Source organism: Ananas comosus, linkage group 16 (assembly GCF_001540865.1).
Source record: "Ananas comosus cultivar F153 linkage group 16, ASM154086v1, whole genome shotgun sequence".
NCBI lineage: Eukaryota > Viridiplantae > Streptophyta > Magnoliopsida > Poales > Bromeliaceae > Ananas > Ananas comosus.
Window position 1 is genome coordinate 8238427 of NC_033636.1, and position 25502 is coordinate 8263928.

The following is a 25502-nucleotide window of genomic DNA, read 5'->3' on the forward strand; positions in this document are numbered from 1 at the left end:
AGTTTTTANATGTATTTTACTAGATACTCTTTCTTTATGCAATACCATATTCAAATGCCATATTCAACTCCATAGTATGGAGTTATCTTATTACACATTTATACTGATTACATACATACTCTCTTCCTACAAAGTTCGAGCAGTTTTTAGAACTTTTTTCCTCTTTAAAACCGAAATATACATGCAAAAGCACACCAAGGCTAAGATCCTCTTTTGCTATTTTTAATCTCAAGCAATTGGATAGATAACGACCTTTCCAGTAGCTCTTCCGGTTTCGAGATAAGAGAATGCCTCGACCACCTGAGTGAAAGGGAATGGCCCCTTTGGGTCCAGAAGAGGCTTCACCTTCCCACTTTCGAGATAAGGGTTGAGCTTCGCCAGGATCTCCCCATTGGACGTGACGATGAATATGAAGCCCGGGGGCGTGACTGGGCCTATGATCACCACGACGCTGCCCCCTTCTTTCACTGCTTTCACCGCTCTTTCGCACTGACCTGTTATGAAAGTATAACACCCATAAGGAATATCAAATGAGAAATTTGAGAATGTACATGCATCCTAGTTAGCAAAGAGCTTAAATTTTAGAAAGATATAGCAAAGGAAAATGATTAAGCAATACCAGGGGGAACATGAAGGATGAAGATTATGCGATTCAACAAGTTAAATGATGTAGGTGACACAAAAGATGTACTACGCCTAAGTGATGCAGAAATTACGACACTCGGTAGGTCAAGAAATTCTTTTTGTCAGAATAACTCCATGAGGTTTCAAAATGCAGAGAGATCTTATGTTGAGGAATCACTAAAGTTTTTGCAGGATGAATTAGCAGAGATGGACAAGTTTGTTTACTGATTAACCATCCGTCTTCAGAAGAAGAATCTGTGGTCTACGCATCGTCGCGCCTTTTTCCTTTCGAAGAATTATTTTAACAATTTCACAAGCTAATCAAGTAGGTAGATTATCTTACCAACAGCATCATACACTACATCAAACTTCTCAGGTAGTTCTTCAATGTTTTCCTTGGTGTAGTCAATCGCTAAATCGGCACCCAGACTCTTCAACAGCTCCAGCTTTCCGGTGCTAGAAGTGGCCGCAACTTTCGACGCACCGTAGACATGCTTTGCTAGCTGCAAAAGAATACCAACATTTCAACTCACATCGACAACCGTTTGAAGCAAGCATTTCGAGATCATCAAACCAGTGAGTCTGTTTACATACTGCTCAAGCCGAATTAATGATGGGATACCGAACTCGAGACGCGAACTAAAGGAAAAGAAGAGCTTTTAACCTGAATCACAAGCGAGCCGACTCCGCCAGCGCCACCCAAAACAAGAACCGATTTACCCGCGGAAAATCCAGCTCTTTCGAGGCCTTCGTATGCCGTCTCGATGGCCAAAGGAAGACTAGCAGCCTGCGCAAAGTCCAGATTCTTAGGTTTTACAGCCAGCAGCTTCTCCTCGACTGCGGTGTACTCCGCCAGCGATCCGAATTGCTTCAGATTCTCCAACGCCTTCTCGTTTATGTCCCCATATACTTCGTCCCCTTCTTTTAGGTTCTTGACTTGGCTACCAACCTTCACCACGATGCCGGCCACATCGTAACCTGGTACCGTCTACCAATCAAGAGAACATAGAATAAATTGCACAGTTTGGTGAATATATCTGAATATTTAGAGATTAATAAGTTGACTACAGGAAATATAAAAGGGTAAAATGCGAAAATCATCAATATACTCAATTACTTATATTGCAATTTTAGTCCCGGAACTTTTCACTTAAAGACTGCAGTCCATGAACTTTTCCAAATATTGTAATTTCATTAAGACTCACAACTAGGGGATGACCATCCAGGTCATTGTTCACGAGCTAGCTCATGTTCGGCTCGAAAGGAGCTCGAGATCGAATAGCTCATTTAGTAAACGAGCCGAACACAAGTTGGGGTCAGCTCGTTCGTGTTCGGCTCGATAACAGCTCGAATATGTATATTTTATATTTATGTAATTTATACATTTTATATTTATATTTATATAAATAAATATAAATAAATAATTATATATATAATATAGGTTTTTATTATTTGATTTTTAACTCAACCTAAATATAAAATCCAACTCAATTATAAAAATGCCAATATATATGTAAAATCTCAACTATTAGATCAAAATTTAATAGAAAAGATCTCATAAATTTATTTTTTCTATATATTCTTTCTAACCCGTTTAACTTGTTGTTCGTGGGCTGTTTCGTGGGCTAGCTCCCACACGAGCTCAAAATTTTTATACTTTAACGAGCCAACTCGTGTTCGGCTCGTTTCATATGAGCTAGCCCCAGCTCGCTCGTATTCCCGGGCTCGCTAGTGTTTGGCTCAGTGACACCCCTACTCGCAACTACGTAAAAAACTTAGCCTTTTACTACAAAACAACAAGTTCAACCATTAGGTAAAATGAATTTTTTCTTTTGGTACACTCAAAATAGGGTCCAAAAGATAATTTTACAACGAAAGCTTTATTTTATTTCATTTTTTTTTTCTTTTGCATGGACAGGGATGGAATCACAGTACATATGAGAAAAGTAATCAGGCCAAGTTGTAGTATCGGAATAGTACAGGAACCTATAATTCATTTTCACCCTAAATAGTTTGATACTGTTATCTTCTCCATAATTACACAAACCTATAAATTTACTGCTCTACAAGCGTACCAAAAAAAAAAATGAATAATACAATGTATTCTTTGTAAAAATTTCAAATTATCTAAAGCATCGACAAAACTAAGAGGGAAAAAAAAAAAAAAAAAGGAAATATATCGACGCACCGGTAAGGGCGAATCCGTGGCCTTAAATTTGCCCTGCCTCCGCTTAAAATCGACGGGGTTGAGCGCGGCGGCGGAAACCCTAACGAGGACCTGATCGTCCCCGACCTCGGGAACGGCGACCCCGTCCTCGAGGCGCAAAACCCCCGCGTCCCCGTACTCGTCGTAGATCCACGCCCTCATCTTCTCCGGGACCTCCGACGGGGCCACGACAACGGCGTCGGCCGAAGCCGCCGCCGACATCGAGCTCGCAAAGACCCTAGTAGAGGGAGAAGCGACTCCGCCGCCGCCGCCGCCGCCGCCGCCGCGTCGTCCTCGGAGGCTACGAGGGCGAAGGAGAGGGGGAACGAGGTAGGGTTTTGAGGGGGAGGCGGAGGAGGAGGAGGAGGAGGAGGGAGGAGGTACGATGGAGAGTGTGGGGCATGGTGCGGTGGTATTAATAATGGCGATTTAAGCGTCGTCGCTTTCCCGGGGGTTGTTGGGGGAGGACACGTGGAGCGGAGGCATTGGAGGGGAGAGAGAAAGAGCGAGTGCGGATACGGTCACCGAAAGTAAGAGTAAGGGACTCTCTCACCGCTTTGGTTCAATGAATGGGACTGTGTTTTCGTTTATTGATTGATAATAATGACTAGGTTCAATGAATATTGGATAAGTTTTAAATAACACTCTGTAGTTTTTCACTTTCTCACTTTTTTTATTTTATGGTGTAAAATATATCAATTTAGTATTCTATATTTTATTTTATTTTTTTCTTCGTTAACTTTTTATTAAATTAAATACAAAAAACTTTAAATACCCCACCGCAGCTTATAGAATATTTACTTTAGTATTCTTTAGTTTTAACTTTGTCACTGATTTAACGAAAAAAAATTAGTGAAAGGAATAACAAAAAAAAAAAAATATCAAAGGGTGCAAAAATGATACACTTTAAACCACACATGTACTCAAATAAAAAAGTACAAAACAACATGATAGTATTTGAAGTTTTTATATGAATATTTATCAACCACCTATAGTTCAAAAAATTATACTTAGATATTTTATAATTTTATTTTTTTATTTTAATAAAAATAATATTTTAGGATAATAGTACTTTTAACGCTACATCTATATTGCAGGATAGTTAAATATAATTTTGCAAACTACGAGGCGATAAAATAAACATAATATACTGCAAAAGGGCAAATTGAAGTTTACTCTTATTTTTATTACTCTTAAAGAATGGTTGCATTTTCAATATATCACTTGTTATACTTAACCTCCAAAATTAAAAATATAGATACTTTAACTCCCTTGGAAATTAAAAATATGTAAGAGGATTATGATGCTAAAATCTATTTATAATCTATAATCTATAATTCGATATTAATATCTAAAAATTTTCCACGTGACAGCCTCATCATCGTTAACGTATGTGGGCTCCACATACTAGTATTATCTCCCTTAAACTAACATTTCAATTTCCTTTAGTCGCTACTCTCCTTTTTTTTTAACTTGCTTTTTTCTTTCTTGAGCTGTTTCTTCACTTCCTCAAACCGAGCCCCTTTCCTAACTAAGATAGGGTTCAATGTAGGGGTGTAAAACGGGCCGGATGGCACGTGGGCCGTGCGGCCCAGCACGGACTCGGGCTGGGCTACAGCACGACACTGATACTGTAGCACCAGTGCCGGACGAGCCTCGGGGCCGCTTTTCTGTGGCTCGACGGCTGGGCCCGGCACGGCACGGCCCAAAACAGACCCCTACCTCCTCCCCGACCCCCTCATCCGAGAACCCCTCCTCACTGGAAAGTGGAAACCCCACCCCCCCGGAAAACCCCAGCGCCTCCCGCCTTCATTAATTTTTTTTTTAAAAAAAATAATACAAATTTATTTTTTAAAAAAAAAAATTAAATATTTACCATATTATAATTATTTTATAAATTTGTAAATGATTTAATCAAATTTAAACTAATTTTTTAAAAAAAATTAAAAATAAATATTTTAGGAGGCGGTCCGAAACACGGCCCAACCCGGCACGGCCAGTACCTCCCGGGCCGAAGAGCCGTGCCGGGCCAGAGGCTAGGCTGCTCTGGCCGGCCCGACACGGTCCGAAATTGAAACCAGCCCGGGCCGGGCTGACCGCTAGTTCGTTTCAAGCTGAAAAATGTGGGTTGTGCCGGCCTGGCCCACATTACACCCCTAATTCAATGCATTGTCGTTCCGTCAACCCTCCCCGCCACTTCCTCTATCGTCATTTCCTCTACTGGATTCACACACTTTCACACCCTTAAAAATAAAAAAAAAAAATGAATTATTCCTACCCAGCTTAAGGTATTATTTGTGTTTAGACTTTTCTTTTCACCTATTTTAGTTTCAACTTATTTCTTCCATCCTAGAACCTTAAAATAAAAGGATTTCAAATTCCCCAGCTTTAGAAGGACATTGCTTCTTCTACTGCATCTTCAGCTTTTTTTTTTATTTTTTCTGTTCTTCTTTTGCTAGCAATCTCCTGCTCCTTCTTACGTATTATGCTGTTTCTTCTTCTTCTTCTTCTTATGTACTCTACACCTTTTTCATTCAAATTGAATTTAAAATTCGAAGAAACTCACTTATTTCCATCTCTTTCTTCTATTAATTTATTTACATAAGTTTTTTTTTTTTTTTATGATACTCACATTTTATTGTTGTTGTTGCTGCTGCTGTTTCTTCCGCCGCATCCGTATAAAAAGCAGTGATGATGAGAACCTGCTGAAATAAAGATGAACAATGATGATTGAAAATTAGATAATAGAGCAAGTTTAATGACTTAAGGGCAACTCTTGCACCTATTTATGTTTTAAAAAAAAATGCTACCAATTACTGCGGAATAAGAAGTTTGTTTTGCTTTATGAAAAAACAATGAGGAAAACCTAACTATCTTAGCTCAACTATTTTTCTTAAAGCTTAATTTTAAAATTCGAATAAAATACGTTACTTTCATCTACATCTTCTATGTCTTGTTAAAAATACCTTTGTTATGTGAAAATACAATAACTTATAGTTTTCTATTATTTTTTACTTTGATTTCGAGCATAAACCTAGCTCTTCATTTCTCTGCTGAAGTTGTAACGCCAAAACCTACATAAGTTTTGGATGGTCTGCTACTTCGTAGCCAACTATTTTGCAGTTGTTCAACAATTTTCTAGCCTTCAGTTGTAATCGCAACGAATCCTTGTCATGTATAAATTTGTTTTTCATATTTTACCCATATTATGTTGCTCAAATAACGTTCGACTTGAGTTGGAATATTTGAATTTTTATAAATCGCAAGCAACATTAGTATATCTACATATGTTTATTGATTAATGATGTTTTCTTTGTTGATTTTGAGTTTAGCCATATTTTATTGATCAAATAATATTTTCATTTTTGCTTTCAAATTGTTTTAGTTTTAGAAATTTAATGTATAATAAGCTATGATGACAAACACAATCTAAAGAAATAGAATCAGACAGAAAGAAGTGATGATTAATTATCATCCAAAGGCAATTTAGCCGGCAACATGGCTACTGTAATATGGGGTTATCTTAATGCATATATATATATATATATAGAGAGAGAGAGAGAGAGAGAGAGAGAGTGCTTGGCTACTATACTTTGATGAGTATAGAGTCTATTGTACTCATAAATTTTTGGCTGTTTTCACCCATTCGATTATACTATTCAACCAACCACCCACTCAATTCTAGGGGGCCCACTATCAATTTAACAGTAATCACTTTCATTCTACCCGCACATTTTTTTATCTGAACGGTCGAAAACTTATGAGTACAAAAAACTCTATACTCATATGAGTATAATAGCCCCAGCCTATATATATATATATATATATATATATATATATATATATAGTCCAGCTATGGTGCTTGTAAAAGCACCAAGCACTTGGTGCTTATAAGTTTTTTACCGTTAGATATACGCCTCGAATCATTTTCAACCATTAGATTATACTATTCAACCAACCACCCACATCATCTTAATCGCATATCTTTTAATCCAATGGCTAAAAATCTATAAGCACCAATAACTTGTACTTTTAAAAGCATAGGAGCTCAATTCTATATATATATATATATATATACTGGTTACATACACATTGCTTGTACACCAAAAGTATTCTTTATAGACGAAGCTTGAGCAGTTTCAAGAACTCTTTCCAGTTTCCAATCGAATTTGTCCATGCTTTGCACACACCAAGGTGCTAAGATCCTCTTTTGCTATATTTAATCTCAAGGAATTGGATAGATAACGACCTTTCCCGTAGCTCTTCCGGTTTCGAGATAAGAGAATGCCTCAACCACCTGAGAGAAAGGGAATGGCCCCTTCGGGTCCAGAAGAGGCTTCACCTTCCCGCTTTCGAGATAAGGGTTGAGCTTCGTCAGGCTCTCCCCGTTGGACGTGACGACGAATCTGAAGCCCGGGGGCGTGACAGGGCCCGTGAGCACCACGACGCTGCCCCCTTCTTTCACTGCTTTCACCGCTCTTTCGCACTGACCTGTTATAAAAGTATAACACCCATAGGGAATATCAAATGAGAAATTTGAGAATGTACGTGCATCCTAGTTAGCAAAGATCTTAAATTTTGAAAAGATATAGCAAAGGAAAATGATTAAGCAATACCAGGGGGGACATGAAGGCTGAAGAGTATGTGATTCAACAATTTAAATGGTGTGGGTGGCATAAAAGATGAACTAAGCCTAAGTAACGCGGAAATTACAACAGTTGGTAGGAAAAGGAAAAAAAAAAAAAAAAAAAAAAAAATCAGAACAACTCCATGAGGTTTCAAAATGCAGAGAGATTTTGTGTTGAAGAATCACTAAAGTTTTGGAGGATGAGTTAGCAGAGATGGACTAGTCAAGTTACCGATTAACGATATGTCTTTAAACAGTGGCATTCAGGAGAATCGAAGAATCATTTTAACAATTTCACAAGCTAATCAAGTAGGTAGATTATCTTACCAACAGCATCATACACTACATCAAACTTCTCAGGTAGTTCTTCAATGTTTTCCTTGGTGTAGTCGATCGCTAAGTCGGCACCCAGGCTCTTCAACAGCTCCAGCTTTCCTGTGCTAGAAGTGGCCGCAACTTTCGACGCACCGTAGACATGCTTTGCTAGCTTCAAAAGAATACGAAACATTTCAATTCACATCGATAACGGTGTGAAGCAAGCATTTCGAGATCATCAAACCACTAGAAACACGAACTAATGAAAAAGAAGAGCTTTTAACCTGAATCACGAGCGAGCCGACTCCGCCAGCACCACCCAAAACAAGAACTGATTTACCCGCGGAAAATCCAGCTTTTTCAAGGCCTTCATATGCCGTCTCGATGGCCAAAGGAAGACTAGCAGCCTGCGCAAAGTCCAGATTCTTAGGTTTTACAGCCAGCAGCTTCTCCTCGACTGCAGTGTACTCCGCAAGCGATCCGAATTGCTTCGGATTCTCCAACGCCTTCTCGTTTATGTCCCCGTATACTTCGTCCCCTTCTTTTAGATTCTTGACTTGGCTACCAACCTTCACCACGACGCCGGCCACATCGTAACCCGGTACCGTCTACCAATCAAAATAACATACAATAAATTGCACAGGCTTCGTGAATGTATCTGAATATTTATTAGTGATTAATAAGGGTAAATGCGAAAAAATCATCAACATGCGTTATTACTTGTATTGTAATTTTAGTCCGGGAACTTTTACCTTAAACACTGCAGTATCCGTGAATGTTTCCATCTATTGTAATTTTATTCATACTCTCTCAACTACATAAAAATATTAACCTTTTACCACAAAAACAACAAGTTTAACACCATTAGGTAAAATGAAAAGATCATTTTACAAGGAAACATCATTTTTTTATTTTAATTTGCTTTTGCATGGACAGGAATGGAATTACATTACATATGAGAGAAGTTATCGGACTAAGTTGTGATATCGGAATAGTACAGGGACCTACAATTCATTTTTACCCTAAACCGTTCTCTTCTCCGTAATTACACAAACATGTACAAAAAATGAATGAGATAATGTATTCTTTGTAAAAATTTCAAATTACCTAAAGCATTAAACATAGAAAAATAAGAAAAATATATGAGAATTTTTTTGGATTAAAAAAAAAAAAAAAAACTCACAGGTAAGGGCGAATCCGTGGCCTTAAATTTGCCCTGCCTCCGCTTGAAATCGACGGGGTTGAGCGCGGCGGCGGAAACCCTAACGAGGACCTGATCGTCCCCGACCTCGGGAACGGCGACCCCGTCCTCGAGGCGCAAAACCCCCGCGTCCCCGTACTCGTCGTAGATCCACGCCCTCATCTGCTCCGGGACCTCCGACGGGGCCGCGACAACGGCGTCGGCCGAAGCCGGCCCCGGCTTCGAGCTCGCGGAGACCCTAGTTGAGGGATAAGCGCCGCCGAGTTTGTAGCGGGCTCCGACGACGCCGCCGCCGCCGCCGCCGACTCCTCCTCCTCCTCGTCGGAGGCTACGAGGGCGGAGGAGAGGGGGAGCGAGGTAGGGTTTTGAGGGGGAGGGGAGGGGGAGGAGGGAGAGGGAGGAGGAGGAGGGGCAATGGAGAGTGCAGAGCATGGTGTGGTGGTGGCGTTAATGGCGATTTAAGCGTTATCGCGTCGCGGGAGACGTTGGGGAACGACGCGTGGAGCGAAGGTAATGGTGGGGAACGAAAGAGTGGGAGTTTTTTAACTACTAAATTTACAAAATCTTTTAAATTTAAAAAATAAATATTTAAAATTAGGTAAACTATTCACTATTTTTTTTAAAATAATGAATCAAATGATTCATCATTTTTATCTTAATTTATATTTTTTTATATCTAAATTTTTAAAAAATTATAGTATTAAACACTAAAATTAGTTTTAATTTTTTGAAGAAAACGACGAATAATTTAGCGAATTTAAAAAACGATAATTCATTTGTAGATCTAATTTTGTAAATAAATTTTTGGAAGACTATTTTTTAATTATTAATAAAAAAAATAGTGGGTGTGGATACGGTTACGGTCGGTAAGAGTAAGGGAATTGTCACCGCTTAGTTCAATGAATGTGACTGTGTTTTTGTTCACTGATTAACATCTATTAGGTATCGTTTGGTTCAGGGATAAGCAAAAAGTGGGTATTCCAGGGATAGGTATAAATTGAGGTATAAGCGGGGATTAGATCAATTTTGCGTTTGGATGAAAATTGGGTTATTCCTGCGAATAAGAAAAATAACGTTTGGTTAGGTAAGATGGAATAAGATTTAAAGTGGGTAGTTATAAATAAAAATTAATAATATTATCACTTTTTTTTTTATATTAGAATTTAAATTTTTATATTTTATATTTATATTTTAAAATTTAAAATTTTAACTTTTAAATTTCAAATTTTGAAATTAAAATTTAAAATTTAAAATCTCAAATTTTAAATTCAAAATTTAAATTTTAAATTTCTAACTTTAAATTTAAGATCAAATTTAAATTTGAAAAAAAAATAAAATTCAAATTTAAATTTCAAAAATTTAAATTTTCAAATTTTAAATTTAAAATTTAAAATGTGGAATTTAAAATTATAAACTTTAATTTTGAGATTACAAATTTTAAATTTTAAATTTATATGGATATTTATTTATATGGTAAACTTTAGAAAAAAATTATATTTAACTATTCCACAATTTTATTTTTTATTTTAATAAAATTAAAATTATAGGATGATAACATTTTTAACGCTATATCGTGGTATAGTTAAGTATAATTTTAAAAATTATTATGCCGCAAATAAAAATATAATATACCATAGAAGGATAAATTAAAGTTTATTCTTGTTTATTTTACTTGTCACAATTAATCTTCAAAATAAAAAATATACGTACTTAATTTTCTTTGAAAATTTAAATTATGTATGAGGGTTACAGCGTTCAAATTAATATTATTAAAAATTAAAATTTTACAGAATTAAAATGACAGGTTAGCAAAAAATAGTTGAGTACTAATAGCATAAGATTTTAGAGGGTTAAGTGCATATTATTTTAATTTTTTATTTTAGCCTTAATTTTAACAATAATACACAGTGTTAGTGTATAAATATAGACTACTTCAATATGTAAAAATGTGACATGTTTATGCAATACTTTTGTTTTTTTATCATTTTTAAGATAACAAAAGCGAAAAAAATGATGGAACGATTCATTAAACAATAGATAGTGTATAAAATATTATATGTAAGTTTTTCATATTTTCTTATAATTGTTTGATTAATATCTTAAGCCCAATTTTGCTCTTTCTTTTCCCTTAATCCCTCCCCATTGTAGATCCTAACTTTCTTCGTCACATCCAATTCTCTCAAAATAATTAGGATGTAACACTCGTCTCATATTCTGGCTAGCAAACCAGTTCTTATACTAAGAGCATATTTGTTTGGGTGGAAGTGGGATCAAAGTGGAGAGTAGCGAAATCGTTTTCATCATAAATGATCATTTTCGTTGTTTGGTTCGCCATAAAAAAGTTACGATCGAAACTCGAGTTAACGTCAAATGGCGTAATTGACTTCAGCCTATCATGGGCCGAAGTCAATTACGGTGAAGAGAGGTGAAGAAAAAATAATAAAATAATATAATAGGTAAAGATAATTATATTTAAATATATTTAATTATATTACTAATTACTCTTTTATTCTGTTGGTATATTTAAAATATGATAAAAATTGATTAATTAAATTTTAATATTTTTTATTTAGTTTGTACAATTAAAATATAATAAAAATTAATTAATTAAGTATTAATATTTTTTACTGTATAATTTTATTATTATATTACTATAATTTTTGTATAAAAAATAATTTAGTTGTTTTAAATTAAATTTTAATTATATAAAAATATAATTATATTATCTTTATTTATTAAATATTTATTATTATATATAAATTATAGCTTTACATCATACATTTTTTAGAAAACAAACAGCATAACTAATAAAACTTCACTTTCATAACTACGAAACAAACAGCAGGAAAGTAGTTTTCACCGACATCCACTTCAACAAAAAGTCCACTTCAACCTAAAGTCCAATTTCATTAAAACAACAGGAAAGAAGTAGTTTTCACCGAAATCCACTTCAACAAAAAGTCCACTTCAACCTAAAGTCCAATTTCATTAAAACAAACATACCCGAAACGTAATAACTCGACTCACTAGTACTAATAATTTGTTAATCCCAAATAACTAAGTCAAAATATTTAAACTTGATTATTATTATTATTATTATTATTAAACCCTCGATCTTATATTCCTATATTCCTTTTTTCTATCCTATGTACAATTGTGGGGGTGCAAAAAATATATGACAATTTTAATTAGCAATTGTTGTGCTTCTACAACACTCATACTCATATTTCGTTCCTACAAAAGCTGAAACTTCTTTAAATCCTATGACCAAAATCATCCTAAAATCATATAGAAACCCCCATAAAAAGAAAAAACAAATCACACAAGTTCATACTTCATAGCTAAATTATTCTGCACGCATTACCAAATCAGTTTACTTCAATGGCTTGTAAATTATTTTATTCCCAGATTACATACACGAATTAACCGATACATTCCGAACACAAGCCAGTAACAAAATCCTTGCGACCTAATTACAGGAATAAAGATTCTTGAGCATCAGATTTGTGTAAAAATAAAACTGTAAAACAAGCTCAAAAATGAATCAATGCTCCGTCGGTGTAATATAATTCGTATACCCAATTTACAAGAAACACGCGGCTTAATACTACAAGTTCCAGCTGAAGAGATTGTAGGCGGAGATGACCGAGCTCAGGGCGACGGCGAAGAACGCCAAGAAGGACATGGCGACGGAGACGTTCACCATCTTGGTGAAGTCGTCGCCTCCAAACCTCGTTACCCAGACGTCGTTGCGGGAGGCCGCGGCGGAGGACGATGAGATCAGAAGGTATGCCAATATCTGCAATAATTTGAACTTGGATTTTAATTTTGTTATTTGTTAAAATACGGGCAACTTCAGCAAAGATTGTCATGTAACTAGAAGGTTTTGCTTAAACTGCATATGACAAGAGACAGATGAACTGAATTCTTGTGCATGAATATATTTGGATCAAACTCAAATCTCATGGTGGCTTTTGTGGATTATAAGTTTGAAACATGAAAAGGATAAAAAAAGAAAAAAAGGGTCAAGTAAAGAAGCTTATCTTTAACTGTAGGTTTAGAGCATTCCCAGAATACAATGTTTAGCTCAAGATACTAACTAATATGAATTTAAAGCATGTTTGTTTGCAATGAAGTAGGGTGCCCGAATAGGACGTCATAGCAGAACTCACGAGTTCCGTTATTTGGATCTATGGAACTTGTGAGATCCCGCTGAAGCGGGCCTTACCTCCATTGTTTTGACTTTCTCAGATAGTAGTACAAAGTTGCCAGTTCGAGCGAACTCTGACCGCATGGATATTAGCGGATTTGTGTTTCTCCACTTATTAGTTCCAAACACGCCATTAGCTACGAGTGCAGCATTTTCAATATTCAGTTTTGAGTTCATAGCAGTTGCAGGACTCCTTGTTCAGAAAGAATTTCTCCATTTCTTTTTTCTCAGACTACAATTACTGACCTCTCTCCAAATAGAGGACTGCAGATCAACATATATTCAAAGTTGATGATAATAATGTTTTTAGAGATTATATTTGGGTCTTATCTTCAGTTGCTTATTCTGATATAACCATAGATATGACCACAAAAGTCTCACATGTCTCTTGTCGAGTTTTTGAGTGGTCAAAATCCATTTCAGACTCTAATTTTCCGACATTTTTTGAAACTGCATTTGATTATTCCTGAACACATATACTCCACAAATATACTAAATATGCAGCATTTCTAGCTCTTCAAAATTTGTGATATTTTCATACAGCAGCAGTTGCCCACCGAAAAACAAACTTATAAATGTTTCCGAAAGTACTTGACCTCTATTTTGCTGTGGATTTTTTAGTTGCTGCATAGCAGCAGTTATGACTAACAACGGCAATCTAATTGAAGACATTATTATCACAGGAAGTAAACTAAGTAAAATTCAGCCAACTACATGAGTAAATGCCACCGGAAAATGTTTTTACTTACCTGGTCCATAGTCAAATCGAGGTAGCAACTTGATCGACGGCGGATGATGTACCTCCCTGTGATCACACGGTGTAACTCCGCAAACACCTGGAACCCGGAGTACGCAAACGCAATCACATTCACAGCAAGTGAATACCTGCAGTACAGGGAAAAACCTTTAATCACTGCCTCACAATTTCAATCAATCCCAGTAAAATAAAGGCTGGTTTATCACCTACGACAAGAACACTTGAGATTTTATTCTCTTTTTTTAACTTTTAAAAGGGCATATACATATATGTAACTCTATAAGTTTTGAAAATTAAATATTTATTATGTTTTTTTCTTTTTCTTTTTGTTGTCAAATATGAATAATTCTAAATTCCAAAGAATTGTGAATTTATCCTGCTTCATTGGTGAGCCATCAAAAGTAACTTTTATATGCGCAAATAACCGTTCTCCAAATTTAATTCAATTTGAATCCTAAGCTCTAAATTCTTCAACAAAAGTTTAAAAATAATAATTTTTGAACAACATAATACATTTAAAAACAAAAAATTTTGAGGACGAATGTGTAATATTGCTAGGGTTCCGTAACGTACCGGTACTCCTCGTAACGGTCGAAGGAGTCGCCGGCCCACCCCTGCGTCTTATCGGAGGCCATGGTCGAGAACGAGATCAAGCAGAGCACTGCCGCCGAAACCCTAAGCCCCACCGCCGCTCTCCTCACCTCCGCCTTACGCACCGACCCCGGAACCCCCCCAAATCCCCCCCTCTCCCCCTCCCTCTCGCTGCCGCCGCCGCCACCGCCGCCACCTCCGCCTCCGGCGCCGGCGCCGCCGTCGCCGTCGACTATGGTTCCGGCGACCACCTTCGCTATCATGGCGCGATCCTCCCGCGCCAACCGGCTCGCGATCGTCAGCGCCGCGGCGGCCAGGGGCGGCGCCGCCGCCTCCGGCGACCCCGGTTTCTCCGGCGTGTTCCGCGGCGGCGACGGGAACGGCTTCTCGGCGAGGCGGAGCGGGGATCCGACGGCCTCGTGCCTCCGCGCGGGGGACATCGGCTTCTCCGAGAAGCCCCGGGGCGGCGGCGGCGCTGAGGGGATCGGCTTCTCCGCGGCCCGGAGCGGGGACCCGACGGCTTCTTCTCTCCACGCCGGGGACATCGGCTTCTCCGAGAAGCCCCGCGGCGGCCGCGGCGGGGAGGCGACCGACCTCTCCGCGCGGCGGAGGGACGATCGGAGCGGGGATCCAGCAGACTCGTCTCTCCACACCGGGGACATCGGCTTCTCCGAGAAGCCCCTCGGCGGCGCCGGCGAGGTGATCGGCTTCTCCGCGAAGCGGAGCCGCGATCCCACCGCTTCCTCCCGAGAATCCCGGAGCGTCGACCTCGTAGGCGATCCCACGGCGTCGTCTCCCGAATCTAGGGTTTGGGGGCGGCGCGAACCCCCATCCCGCGGCGCCGGCGCCGGCGCCGGCCCCGGCGACGACGTCGCGTTCTCCGCCGCCGCGCCCCGGAGCGGTGACCGTACCGGGGAACCCATGGAGAGAGAGCTCCCTCCTACACCCACTACACTCCGAGAGGTAATAATATTTAGGGATTTAAATCACTTCTAATTATAACAAAAAAATATACAATTTTAAATATTTTTGTTGGTTTCGTGGAATGAGTTGGGGGGGGGGGATTTTAAGGACCACTTTTTAGAAAGATTGGGGGGGTGTGATTATTATTTTTTGATTATTTAAGACGCAAGGAAAGAATTATTAGCGGAGAAAAGTGAAGTGTCGAAGTGTTAAAAGATGATTATAGCTTGATCCCACTATGATTTGAAAGTAGTCAAATTGTAGAAAGACCCCTCAAGTAGAAACTCATTCTACTCTAGTCCTCAAACTCTCACTCATTCTTCTTTTTTTTTAATTAGGACCCCTCCGCTTTTAATTAACTTAATCTAAGTAATTCGCGTCAATTTAAATGCCAATTTCAATCAAATTTAATGATGATTTTAATTATTTGATAATAATTTTGTTAATATCATAATTTGTATTAAATACGGGGCTAATGCCGCGAAAACATATAATATACGTCTATTTTGAGATACAAGGATCAGATATTGAATTGAAAGAATTAGATTAAACTCTATAATAATCAACTAAAATTGAATTGATATAAGATTACGAAAAAAAAAAAAAGTGTAAACTCGTCTGTGATACTACACTTAAGAATTCAGACTAAACTCAATTTTTTTTTTAAATAGACATGTAAATATGCGAAGCAAATAAGATTCAAATTTAAGATTTGAGACACAGTCGGTAACTCAGAAGGAGGTTATGTTGATATTTCGAGATTAATTCTCTAATTATATTCAGCTTAACTTAAATCCAATTTATGTACTAGGGGGTTCTATTTCAATATTGGCCATAGTTAGGGGTGTTTCCGTACATTTTTCCCACAAAAGACGCGTAGACGTTGCTGAGAATATGACTAAGGCGTCAACGTCGTAGGTGTCGTCGTCGTAGTAGTATTATTAAGCGTGCTTTTCCGGGTAGGTTTAAGGGATATGGGATTAGTGTGTTGGGTATTAAATGCGAGCTCATAATTGGATCATCCCACACAATCCCCACAATGAAGTGGAGGTGCTTTTTTGCACTTTTGGACACCCATTTTTTCCTTTTTCTCTTTTACGACCTAGTTTGCAACAAAAAAATAACAAAAAAGGGCGACGCGAATGCTTCGGTCCTAAGCAAAATTCAGGTGCTGGATCATAATCTAGTAGATACGATATAGAATAAGAATGGAGTCTGGAACCTCTGACCTAAAGTACCATTCTTTATGCTGCGTAATATCGACGTCGCTTCGCTCTTTAAGAACATAGGGTGAGCGAACAAAGCAAGCACATAGAAGAGCCTTGCAAATTGAGAAAGAAATAAGATGCCCCTGCAGTGTGTTGAACTTGAATCCAACACCTTTTTTCACTTGAAAGGTACAATTAAAAAAAAGAAAAAAGAAAAAAGAAGCAAAGTATCAAAGTTAAAATGTTTAGCAATGTATAATGGATTGATCATAGGTATCAGAAGCTGATTCTTAGACAGATTGGATTCCGTTTAGTAGCAATATTCGGATCTTAATAGGATCCGAACCTTTTGGTATTGTAAGTTATATTTGGATTTAGAGGGACCAATACCCAAAACCAATAAACTATTGGACCAAATTAAGAATCTAATAAATCTGATACTTGGATACATATAATACGTTGTGTGTTGCATGTGATTCAAGCAAGGAACATTGAGAGTGTAGAATATTATGGTGGAGTCCTCTTTTAACATAATTGCATCACACTTTTAACTAAGTTCACTTAAAAAAAAAAAATTTAAATAAATGAAGCGAATAGTTTGCTAACACACTCTCTCTCTCTTAACACAAAAAAAATCTTAAACAATCGATCTCAATTACGGAGAAAATAGTTGGAACTTTTCTTCGCAATTTTAACTCGAACAACACCTCCAGAAAAGCTACTCTACCCCAAAAAATGAAAGGAAAAAAAAAAAAACTTGTTTCTGGTGTATCCACATGTTTGACAAACAACTGAATAATTTAAGAGGAATTAGACAACAAAGATTCAGATTTATTGGGCACAAAGTTGATTCGGATCCGATGATCAACACTCCCAAACACAGACCAGAGCAAAATTGCACTCAATGAACACAAAGCATCCATAAAAATTGTAAATAGGAATTCCATGATACATGCAGATGTTCAAACTAAGTTACAGCTTTTTAGTACACCCACAGTCTCTTTCCAGGTTTTCTCTTTCTATGTAACATCCTACAGGCATCAAGCAAGCATTGATTCTTTTAAAACACCCAGAATTTTTCTGTTCCTTCGTATTAAGGAGATTGCATATTGTATAGTATAAAATAAAAATGTTAGTGCTCAAGCACTATGAAAGTACTCGCGAGCCTTGTAGTATTGATCGAGCACGACATTGTAGAGAGGATGCGTTGGCTTCAACAAGTTTGAATAAGGGCCGAGTACATCCTCAGGAGGAGGAAGTGAATCACTATCACTTGTACAGCTATACTGACTCAGAGATAGACCGCTTAGGCAGTAACACGAGTGGTAGAAGTCTCGGGACTTGCCGGGCTTGTCCTTGAAACCTCCCTCCAACACCTGTAGTAGATGAGTTTATAAGTGCTATTACTGTAAATTTTATATCACTCAAATCAGCAGATATCCACACAGCTGCTCGAAGCAGCACTAATGGCTTTTTCATGATAATCCTCTATATAACTCTCTCTCTCTTGGACCTATCAAACTTATTTCGGCTTTGGGCCACAGAAAAAGCATCGTAGTTTTGTATGCCGATCTCTTTGCCAATGCTTGCAAGCGTAGAAAATTCGTTTCGGAATCTGAGCAAGAAAAGGGAACAGTGTTGCTTAATTGTGACCATTACCTGTGAGCACAGAAGTATATAGTGTTGCAAACCAATGGTATGGAACAGAGGACCAATTTCATTGTCTCTGTGCGAAAACTCAAAACCAATATCCAAAAAATTTCCTGTTTCAGAATATATATTCCATCATACAGTTAGCACCGAAATTGTACCAAGTCACCATAATATAAACAAAAAGAAAATAAACTAATGGAAAATTAACATATCCTTAGCATGACATTCCAAAAGAGATGAGGTTATTTTTTGTAAGAAACTGTATTCGAAGTGTGTATATGAAATTTCAGATTCTATGCAGGTATAGAAGCACCAGGAAATACAGAGAAAATGTAAATCATCTGAGGAAAAATGACATAAATTTTAATTATATAAGGCAATTATCTTAAATTTCAAAACGAGAACATGAACAACTTTACATAATCTCTTACCAATGTGAGGTCTCTCTCCAACCAAATCAGATGATGCGCTCTCACAGGCACTCTTCGCTGGAGACCGCCCGTTATTACCAAATGACGATTCCAATTGTTCATCAACAATTGAAGATAATTTTTGGATTAAAGCAAGTACGCCTCCCTAGTTAAGTTACATAACTTCAGAACATAAAATGTAGGATTTAAGAAACAGTGATAGAGTGTCGAATGACAATTACTTGCCAAAAGGAATAGCAACCGTCAACCAATTTATTAGTTCGACCTTGAAATCCACATTCCACCCCCTGACGAAAAGCAACCCAATTCTAATAACAACAACAAAGCCAACATGCAATCAGTGAGTTACATTTTGATATTATCAGCATATGCACATAAGGATTTAACCAAGAACTTAATACATGGATAATAGGGGAATATCAAGAGCAGTTGCGTGCATAGCAGAATGTCCTATCAGTTAATTGGAGTGCATAAATATGATAGCTTTCAAATCACAACAAAGTGAAAAACCATGTGACCGGTCTTTCCGAAAGAAGAAAGTACAGATTTGTCAAAACTTATCTACCATTTTGCTATGTTTTGAAAAGATATTATGATTCGTCAATAGATATGCCAGATTAAAGCAAGTTAATTAACTCTGTGAAACAAAGATAACTGAGGAGAAAAAGAAGGTAGCAAAAGTACTCACAATAAGATTAGGCAAGTCTAGTCTATCTGCCTCATTAATCAAAATCATCGTGGCCAGCCCACAAAATGTGTACCTTAAAAAAGCAGTTTCCAATTTAGAGGTTAAGCTATAAGTGTACTAACTCGAATCGGTAGGATAATGAACTCATCAGCATGAAATAAGTGGGGAAAGCTTCCAATGAACATACCCACCATGAGCTTCAGAATAAGGTTCTCCAGCTATGCCACCCTCATATGTTTGACATCTGAAGGGGAGACAATTCAATACAATTAGATCATATGGAATAGAGTATATGTAACAAACTACGTGGATGCTCGTAAGTTTATCAAAAACCATGACAAATAGTAGGACTAGAAATCCAGAAACAAAACTACAGAAATATCATCTGTTGTAGTATTGAAAAATCAGTGTGTGTCAACTACATTGGTTAGAAGTTCAAAAAGAAAACATTATGCAAAAACAAGATAACAAACTGCCCAAAAATAGAAAAAATAAGCACGGAAATGCACGTAAGCAATAGAATATATAAGGAACAAACCTCATTATGTAAGTTCCTAAGTCTTTCACAAGCTCATTGTCCAGAATGTTTAAAAGGCTTGCAACCTGATAACAGAAAAGAGAAAACTTAAACCTTCCAAGCAGAGGGTAGAAATTAATGGAAAAGAAAAAAGACGAAAGGACAACCCTCTTCATTTATCAAAGATTAGTAAGTGCCTTACTAAGACTACTGATCATCTTGAGAGCAAAAAGAAACTAAATTTAAAAGGTAGTGTGAAGGTAGAAGTTGTTCAGATCTCATTGGAGACAACTTACCAGGGAGTTTCATTTTCAGAAGATCAGTTACAACTTACAGCCAGCGAAGGTTTCAGCATTTTTAGCATTTTTTTTCAGCTTAGTTTTTGGATTATGTTGTCTGCCAAAAAATTCAAATGAATTTTTAAAGCAGTAGCCATTTTTTTTAAATTTCGAGATTTGCCCTGATACACAGGCTGAAACTTCAATGTTCAAAAGATCACTATGCAGTAAAACATCGCCATAAAGATATTTTCAAATAACACCTAACTTAGTAAAACCGACAGTCCATGATTCCCTAGTTATACAAGTAACAACTAATACTGAATGCCAAGATAAGGAGCGTGACCAACTTACCGAGATTGCTGTATAGCAAGCACGAACATCAATTTCACCAGCATTATGCATTCTGAATGACAGAAAGATAGTGTACAAAAATTGGTGAAGTAAAAGATCATGAAAGACTATACTACCCGGAAACATCTAGATTAAAGAGAAGAAAAACAGAAAGTGTTAGTTTGCACCTCCACTTTCCATGCAGATTCTTTTACCTTGTATACTAGAACTACCAGAAGGAGAATACTCACCTGAAAGCACCTGAAGAATCTTTCATCCGCAACAGAAACTTGTATAAACTATCTCTGAGCAAGAAGAACAGAAGATTTTATTAGTCCTGATATCACCAGTAACTAGTAGAAGTTGAGAAGCTGATGTAGTAATATCATCACCTGTTAATCGATGACAATGCTGTCTCACTTCCTAAAGTTACAAGTGCATTTACTGCAGCATAAGTTGTTGCAAGATGAGGCATCTAACGGAAGAATGCATGAAAAATATCAACATTAAGAAAAACTATTATAAGAATTATTCAGATTTTTACCATTATATACTGGACAAAATGCTTACGAACTCATCCATTATGTCAATGAAAGAAACCAAAGAAACAAAAAGCTACTGTTTGTTGCACAACTGCCCATTACCCTTTAAAGTGAAATTCAAATTTTACTTAACAATAAAATATCCTAAGACCTTCTCAGAGAATAAAAGATTAATCGAAGACTCCTCATAATTCGACTTAGATTTACTCCAATAACCAGCCATCCTTGCCTACAAATTTTTGTAAAAAGCTTTAATAGATTGTTGTTAGATGACTCATCCATGGGTGAAGAAAGAGCACTCTGATACCCAATATTCCAAGATAGTTTGAAGAATTGGCTCAAAGAAAAGAAGTTTTAATATCGATATCCAATAAAACATATCTTTTTCTAACAAAAAGGTATGAAGATTTCATTCAAAAGAATTAGATAAAAAGTTAGAAAATTAAGTCACCGAAAAGTTTAACATTTCACTGATTAGAGTGATTTTTAAAAAAATAATGTCATAAAAAACAAGGAATCTACAAAAGGGGACAAAATAAACCTGCCCAGGTCCACCGCCATATCCACCATCATTGTCCTGTGATGAAACCACAAGGGATTAAAACATGGATAGAATTGAAGAGAAAATAGTGGTTAGCAAGCTTCAAAGAAACCATGGTGTCAATTAGGGTAAAAGAAAACGATGGATTATCATCACAAGTGAATGTGGAAAGAGTTCTTACAAAAAGGTTAAAAAAAAAGTTCCAGCTTCCACATAAAATAACATGAAAATCCTTCAAAAAATATCTTAGCATGATTGAATATAATGCTTTTGGATTATTCAACCATATAACTTCGACTATCACTATGCTTTTTCTATATATGGGAATACACATGAAAGTTCTTAGACCAAGTAATTAGTTGTGTTCTGATCTTCTTATTTAGTACTTATCAAGTGCACTTTATTTTGCACTTTACCCTCAGCGTAGCTACTAGCTAAATTAATATTCTTTATCCTTACTTCATTCCTTGAGGTATGTTCTTGCTTTACACTCTGCAACATAGTAGCAGCACTTCTTTAGTCTTTGATTTAGCTAAGAATAACTTTTGGCCTTAAAACCCAACTCATTATCTTGTTTCTGCTCTACCACACGTTTAGCTGTTCTTCTAGTTTGGACAACTAAACTAGTTTCTTCAGGCACTTGACGCCAACGCGAGATATGAAATGTGGCCATCGAAATGGCGTGGAAGTATACAAAAGGAAAACAAATAACATCAAACATGACTCTTATATCATGTAAGAACAAATTGACTATCTCAAACTGCTAATACCCTTCCTTGTTTATGTTTAAAGATTCTGATGTTAATAGACCTTGTCTTTTAAGGATAATCTCATAATCCTTCTATTGCATCTCACTAAAACTCAAGCAAAATAAGAAAAACTAGCATCTATACAAAACCACAATCATGATTGACCAACTTGGAAGACCCGTTGACAAAATTTGAAAAAGAAACAATAAGGAATGTCCTATTGATGCAACAGACCTGACAACGAGATAAAAAGTCCACGACAGCACTCTCGAATTCCGGGTCAAGCCGCTCTCCTAATAAAGTAAGTGAATGAAGAATCCAATAACACAGCCAAGGTCGGCTGGAACCATGATAAAAACTCATCTTAGTAAAAAATTCGAAATATAATTATGTAGATTATAGATTCTTAGGCCTAGTTTGGTGACGGGGTTGTTAAAAGTACCATTTTTATACCATATAATGCCCAAAAATTTCAGAAGCTCTTTCAATCTTCTCATCTTTTATACAATAAAACTGCAGTTGCAACCAACAACAGAGAAGCATGCGGCTACACGTCTACAATGTCAGTAGCAACCAAAGAGTATAAACGTTTTTCAATCTTTTGGACCTTTCACAGTACAAAAATGGTGCTTTTAGCCACCATAGTACCAAACTACACTGTACTAGGCAATTTTTATGACGAATAAATCGGTAAAGGAACTTACTTTGCATCAAGTACATGAAAGCTCGGCCCCAGTAGTCTAAGTCCTCTGCTCAAATACTCTACATGCTTATCACGCCACAGCTCTAGCCTACAAAAACACATCTCACATTCGCGACAAAGGATCAAAAAGGCCACACTCCAAAGACAAAAACACACATCCAAAGAGCAATTGAGCGAAGCTAAGGAGCCGGAGAAGATGGGGTTGGAGACGCAAGAGAGGGGAAGGAGGAGAGGGGTTACATGAGGGATTGGGTGTGGGGGGCGACGCCATGGAGGACGCGGTAGATCTCGGCGACCTTCTCCTCCACCTTTCGCTGCTCGAGCTGCGTCACCGTGAGGCGGATCTCGCTGCGGCGGTGTGCGGCGGCGGCGGCGGACGAGAGAGAGGGCGAAGAAGGGGAGGGAGAGGGAGAGGAGTCCATGGATTGAAACCCTAGATTGATGGAGAAGGGTCTGGGGGGGAAGCGCCGGGGACGGGGACTGTGGCTTCGCGCTTTACACCTTTCGCTTTGCTCTTACTCTCTTTTATAAGAACCATAATACATAAATTTTAGTTTAAAAAATAAATAAATAAATACTAATCTATCCTTTACCCTTCTATAAAGTTTAAAAATAATAATTTATATATTTTTTAAAATTTTAAATTAATCTGTATACTTTTCTAAACTTGTGATTCCTCGCAAAAATACTCTTCTCATTAAATTTTTATCAATTTTCGTTAAATTTTCTTCTGTAGTGTTCTCTTTTCTTTCTTTCTATTTTTTCGCCGGCTAAATCATTTTTTTTTCCTTTTTAATTATTCTTTCTTCTCAATCTAAAATAATTTCAAATTTAATAGAAAGAGAATATATATATATATAGAGCTAGTCTCCTATACTATCTATAGTACTGGGGCTCCAGTACTATAGTCTCGTTTTTTATTTTAGAGTGTTCAAATCAACGATCTACACCGTTAAAACTAATCTAGGCTATTTAAAGTTTTTTTAGAAATAAAATTTTATATTTTTTTTGACATAGTTTACTTTATGATCAAATCATTTCAAAATTGTTAATTTTCAATGACTACTATAGCGAATTTGGTGTTTAACGGTATAGAAGAATCTAAATTTCTTCAAATTTTAATAGAAAATATTTTAAACTATCTAGATTAAGGTTAACATTCTTAATCTTGAATTTAAAAGTCCTATGCTCAAATTTTAAAGATTATTCAATTTTCACCATCCATTTTGACATAATTTATTTACTAAGTAAACGATGTAAAAAAAAAAAACTAAAATTTTATTCCTAAAAACTTTATATACCCTAAATCATATTTAACGGTGTGGATCGTTAATTTGAACATCCTAAGATCGAAAACAAGACTATAGTATCGAACCTCCAGTACTATAGATAGTACAGTAGCCTAATTCTCTCTCTCTCTCTCTATATATATATATAGAGTAGGTCTTGCGTGCTATTAGGAGCATGGAGCCCTTCATGCTCCTAAGCCGTTTTCGTGATGAAGTTTTCGAATCAACGATCGGCTCCGTTAGACTTGATCTAGCATATTTGAAGTATCTAGAAAATAAATTTTGTGAATTTTCAATATTATTTACCTAGTGATCGAAAGGGTTCAAAATCAACGGCTGAAAATAAAAATCTCATAAAAAGTGGTGATATAATACTAAAATTTTCGATCAAAGATATTTATCTTGCTATAGATAGTATAAAGAATTTTCTATCAAAATTTTATTTGATTTGGATACTTCTAAACCGTTAAACTTGCAAATAGTATATATCAACCATTAAAAATGATTGATTTTGATCCCTTTCGATCGCTAGGTAAAAGATATCGAAAAATTATAAAATTAGGAGCACGGAGGCTTATTACTACTAATAGCACTCATGACCTACTCTCTCTCTCTCTCTCTCTATATATATATATAGAGTCCGGCTGGGATGCTATCAATAGCACCAAAGATTTGATGTTATCGAATTTTCTACCCTTAGATTTAATCGTTTGATTATTTTTACTTGTTAGATTATACTATTCAACTAACCATCCACTCAATCTTAGGAGGCCCACATCATCCTAACCGCACATTTCTCAATTCAAAGATTAAAAAACTAATAGTACTAATAACTTAGTATTATTGATAGTATTCCAGTCTAGTTATATTTTATATATATATATATATATATATATTATTTGGAAAGAAATGCTACTCTCAAATCTCAATTGGAGTCTTTATTTTGACGGATCAAATTAGAAGCTAAGGTGAAAGATTATAGGACGGTAAAAAAAAAAAAAAAAAAAAAAAAANTAATAATGCTGTAAAAAAAGGTAAATATTAATGTGCGCTCATGCCGTCATGCGGTTTAACTT

General features: G+C 36.7%; 4 protein-coding genes across 5 annotated transcripts; all 4 read right to left on the reverse strand.

The window, feature by feature from the left end:
* LOC109722104 (2-methylene-furan-3-one reductase-like) lies at positions 15-3259 on the reverse strand (the record flags this gene model as incomplete). The annotated part of the gene is made up of 4 exons (XM_020249988.1): positions 15-494; positions 968-1127; positions 1289-1612; positions 2813-3259. Coding segments are annotated over 4 exons (1197 nt in total), but the record flags the coding sequence as incomplete, so codon positions are not given.
* Positions 6923-9502, reverse strand: LOC109722489 (2-methylene-furan-3-one reductase-like). Its single transcript, XM_020250570.1, has 4 exons — positions 8956-9502; positions 8057-8380; positions 7785-7944; positions 6923-7321 (listed from the first exon to the last, which is right to left on the reverse strand). The coding sequence occupies exons 1-4, from the start codon at positions 9403-9405 to the stop codon at positions 7056-7058; spliced, it is 1200 nt and encodes a 399-aa protein (XP_020106159.1). The 5' UTR covers positions 9406-9502; the 3' UTR covers positions 6923-7055.
* LOC109721867 (CASP-like protein 4A2) lies at positions 12334-15610 on the reverse strand. Its single transcript, XM_020249665.1, has 3 exons — positions 14514-15610; positions 13933-14068; positions 12334-12772 (listed from the first exon to the last, which is right to left on the reverse strand). Exons 1-3 carry the CDS (start codon positions 15452-15454, stop codon positions 12581-12583), a joined length of 1269 nt encoding a protein of 422 aa, XP_020105254.1. The 5' UTR covers positions 15455-15610; the 3' UTR covers positions 12334-12580.
* On the reverse strand, positions 17598-23658 carry LOC109722578 (protein farnesyltransferase subunit beta). Of its 2 annotated transcripts, none has more exons than XM_020250671.1 (14): positions 23378-23658; positions 23139-23225; positions 22669-22774; positions 21686-21721; positions 20995-21077; positions 20854-20907; positions 20624-20675; positions 20013-20077; positions 19662-19718; positions 19475-19547; positions 19008-19094; positions 18787-18931; positions 18362-18465; positions 17598-18078 (listed from the first exon to the last, which is right to left on the reverse strand). In XM_020250671.1, exons 1-14 carry the CDS (start codon positions 23557-23559, stop codon positions 17842-17844), a joined length of 1368 nt encoding a protein of 455 aa, XP_020106260.1. In that variant the 5' UTR covers positions 23560-23658; the 3' UTR covers positions 17598-17841. The 2 variants fall into 2 exon arrangements, with proteins under 2 accessions (XP_020106260.1, XP_020106261.1); XM_020250672.1 differs by having other exon boundaries at positions 22669-22727; positions 23378-23513.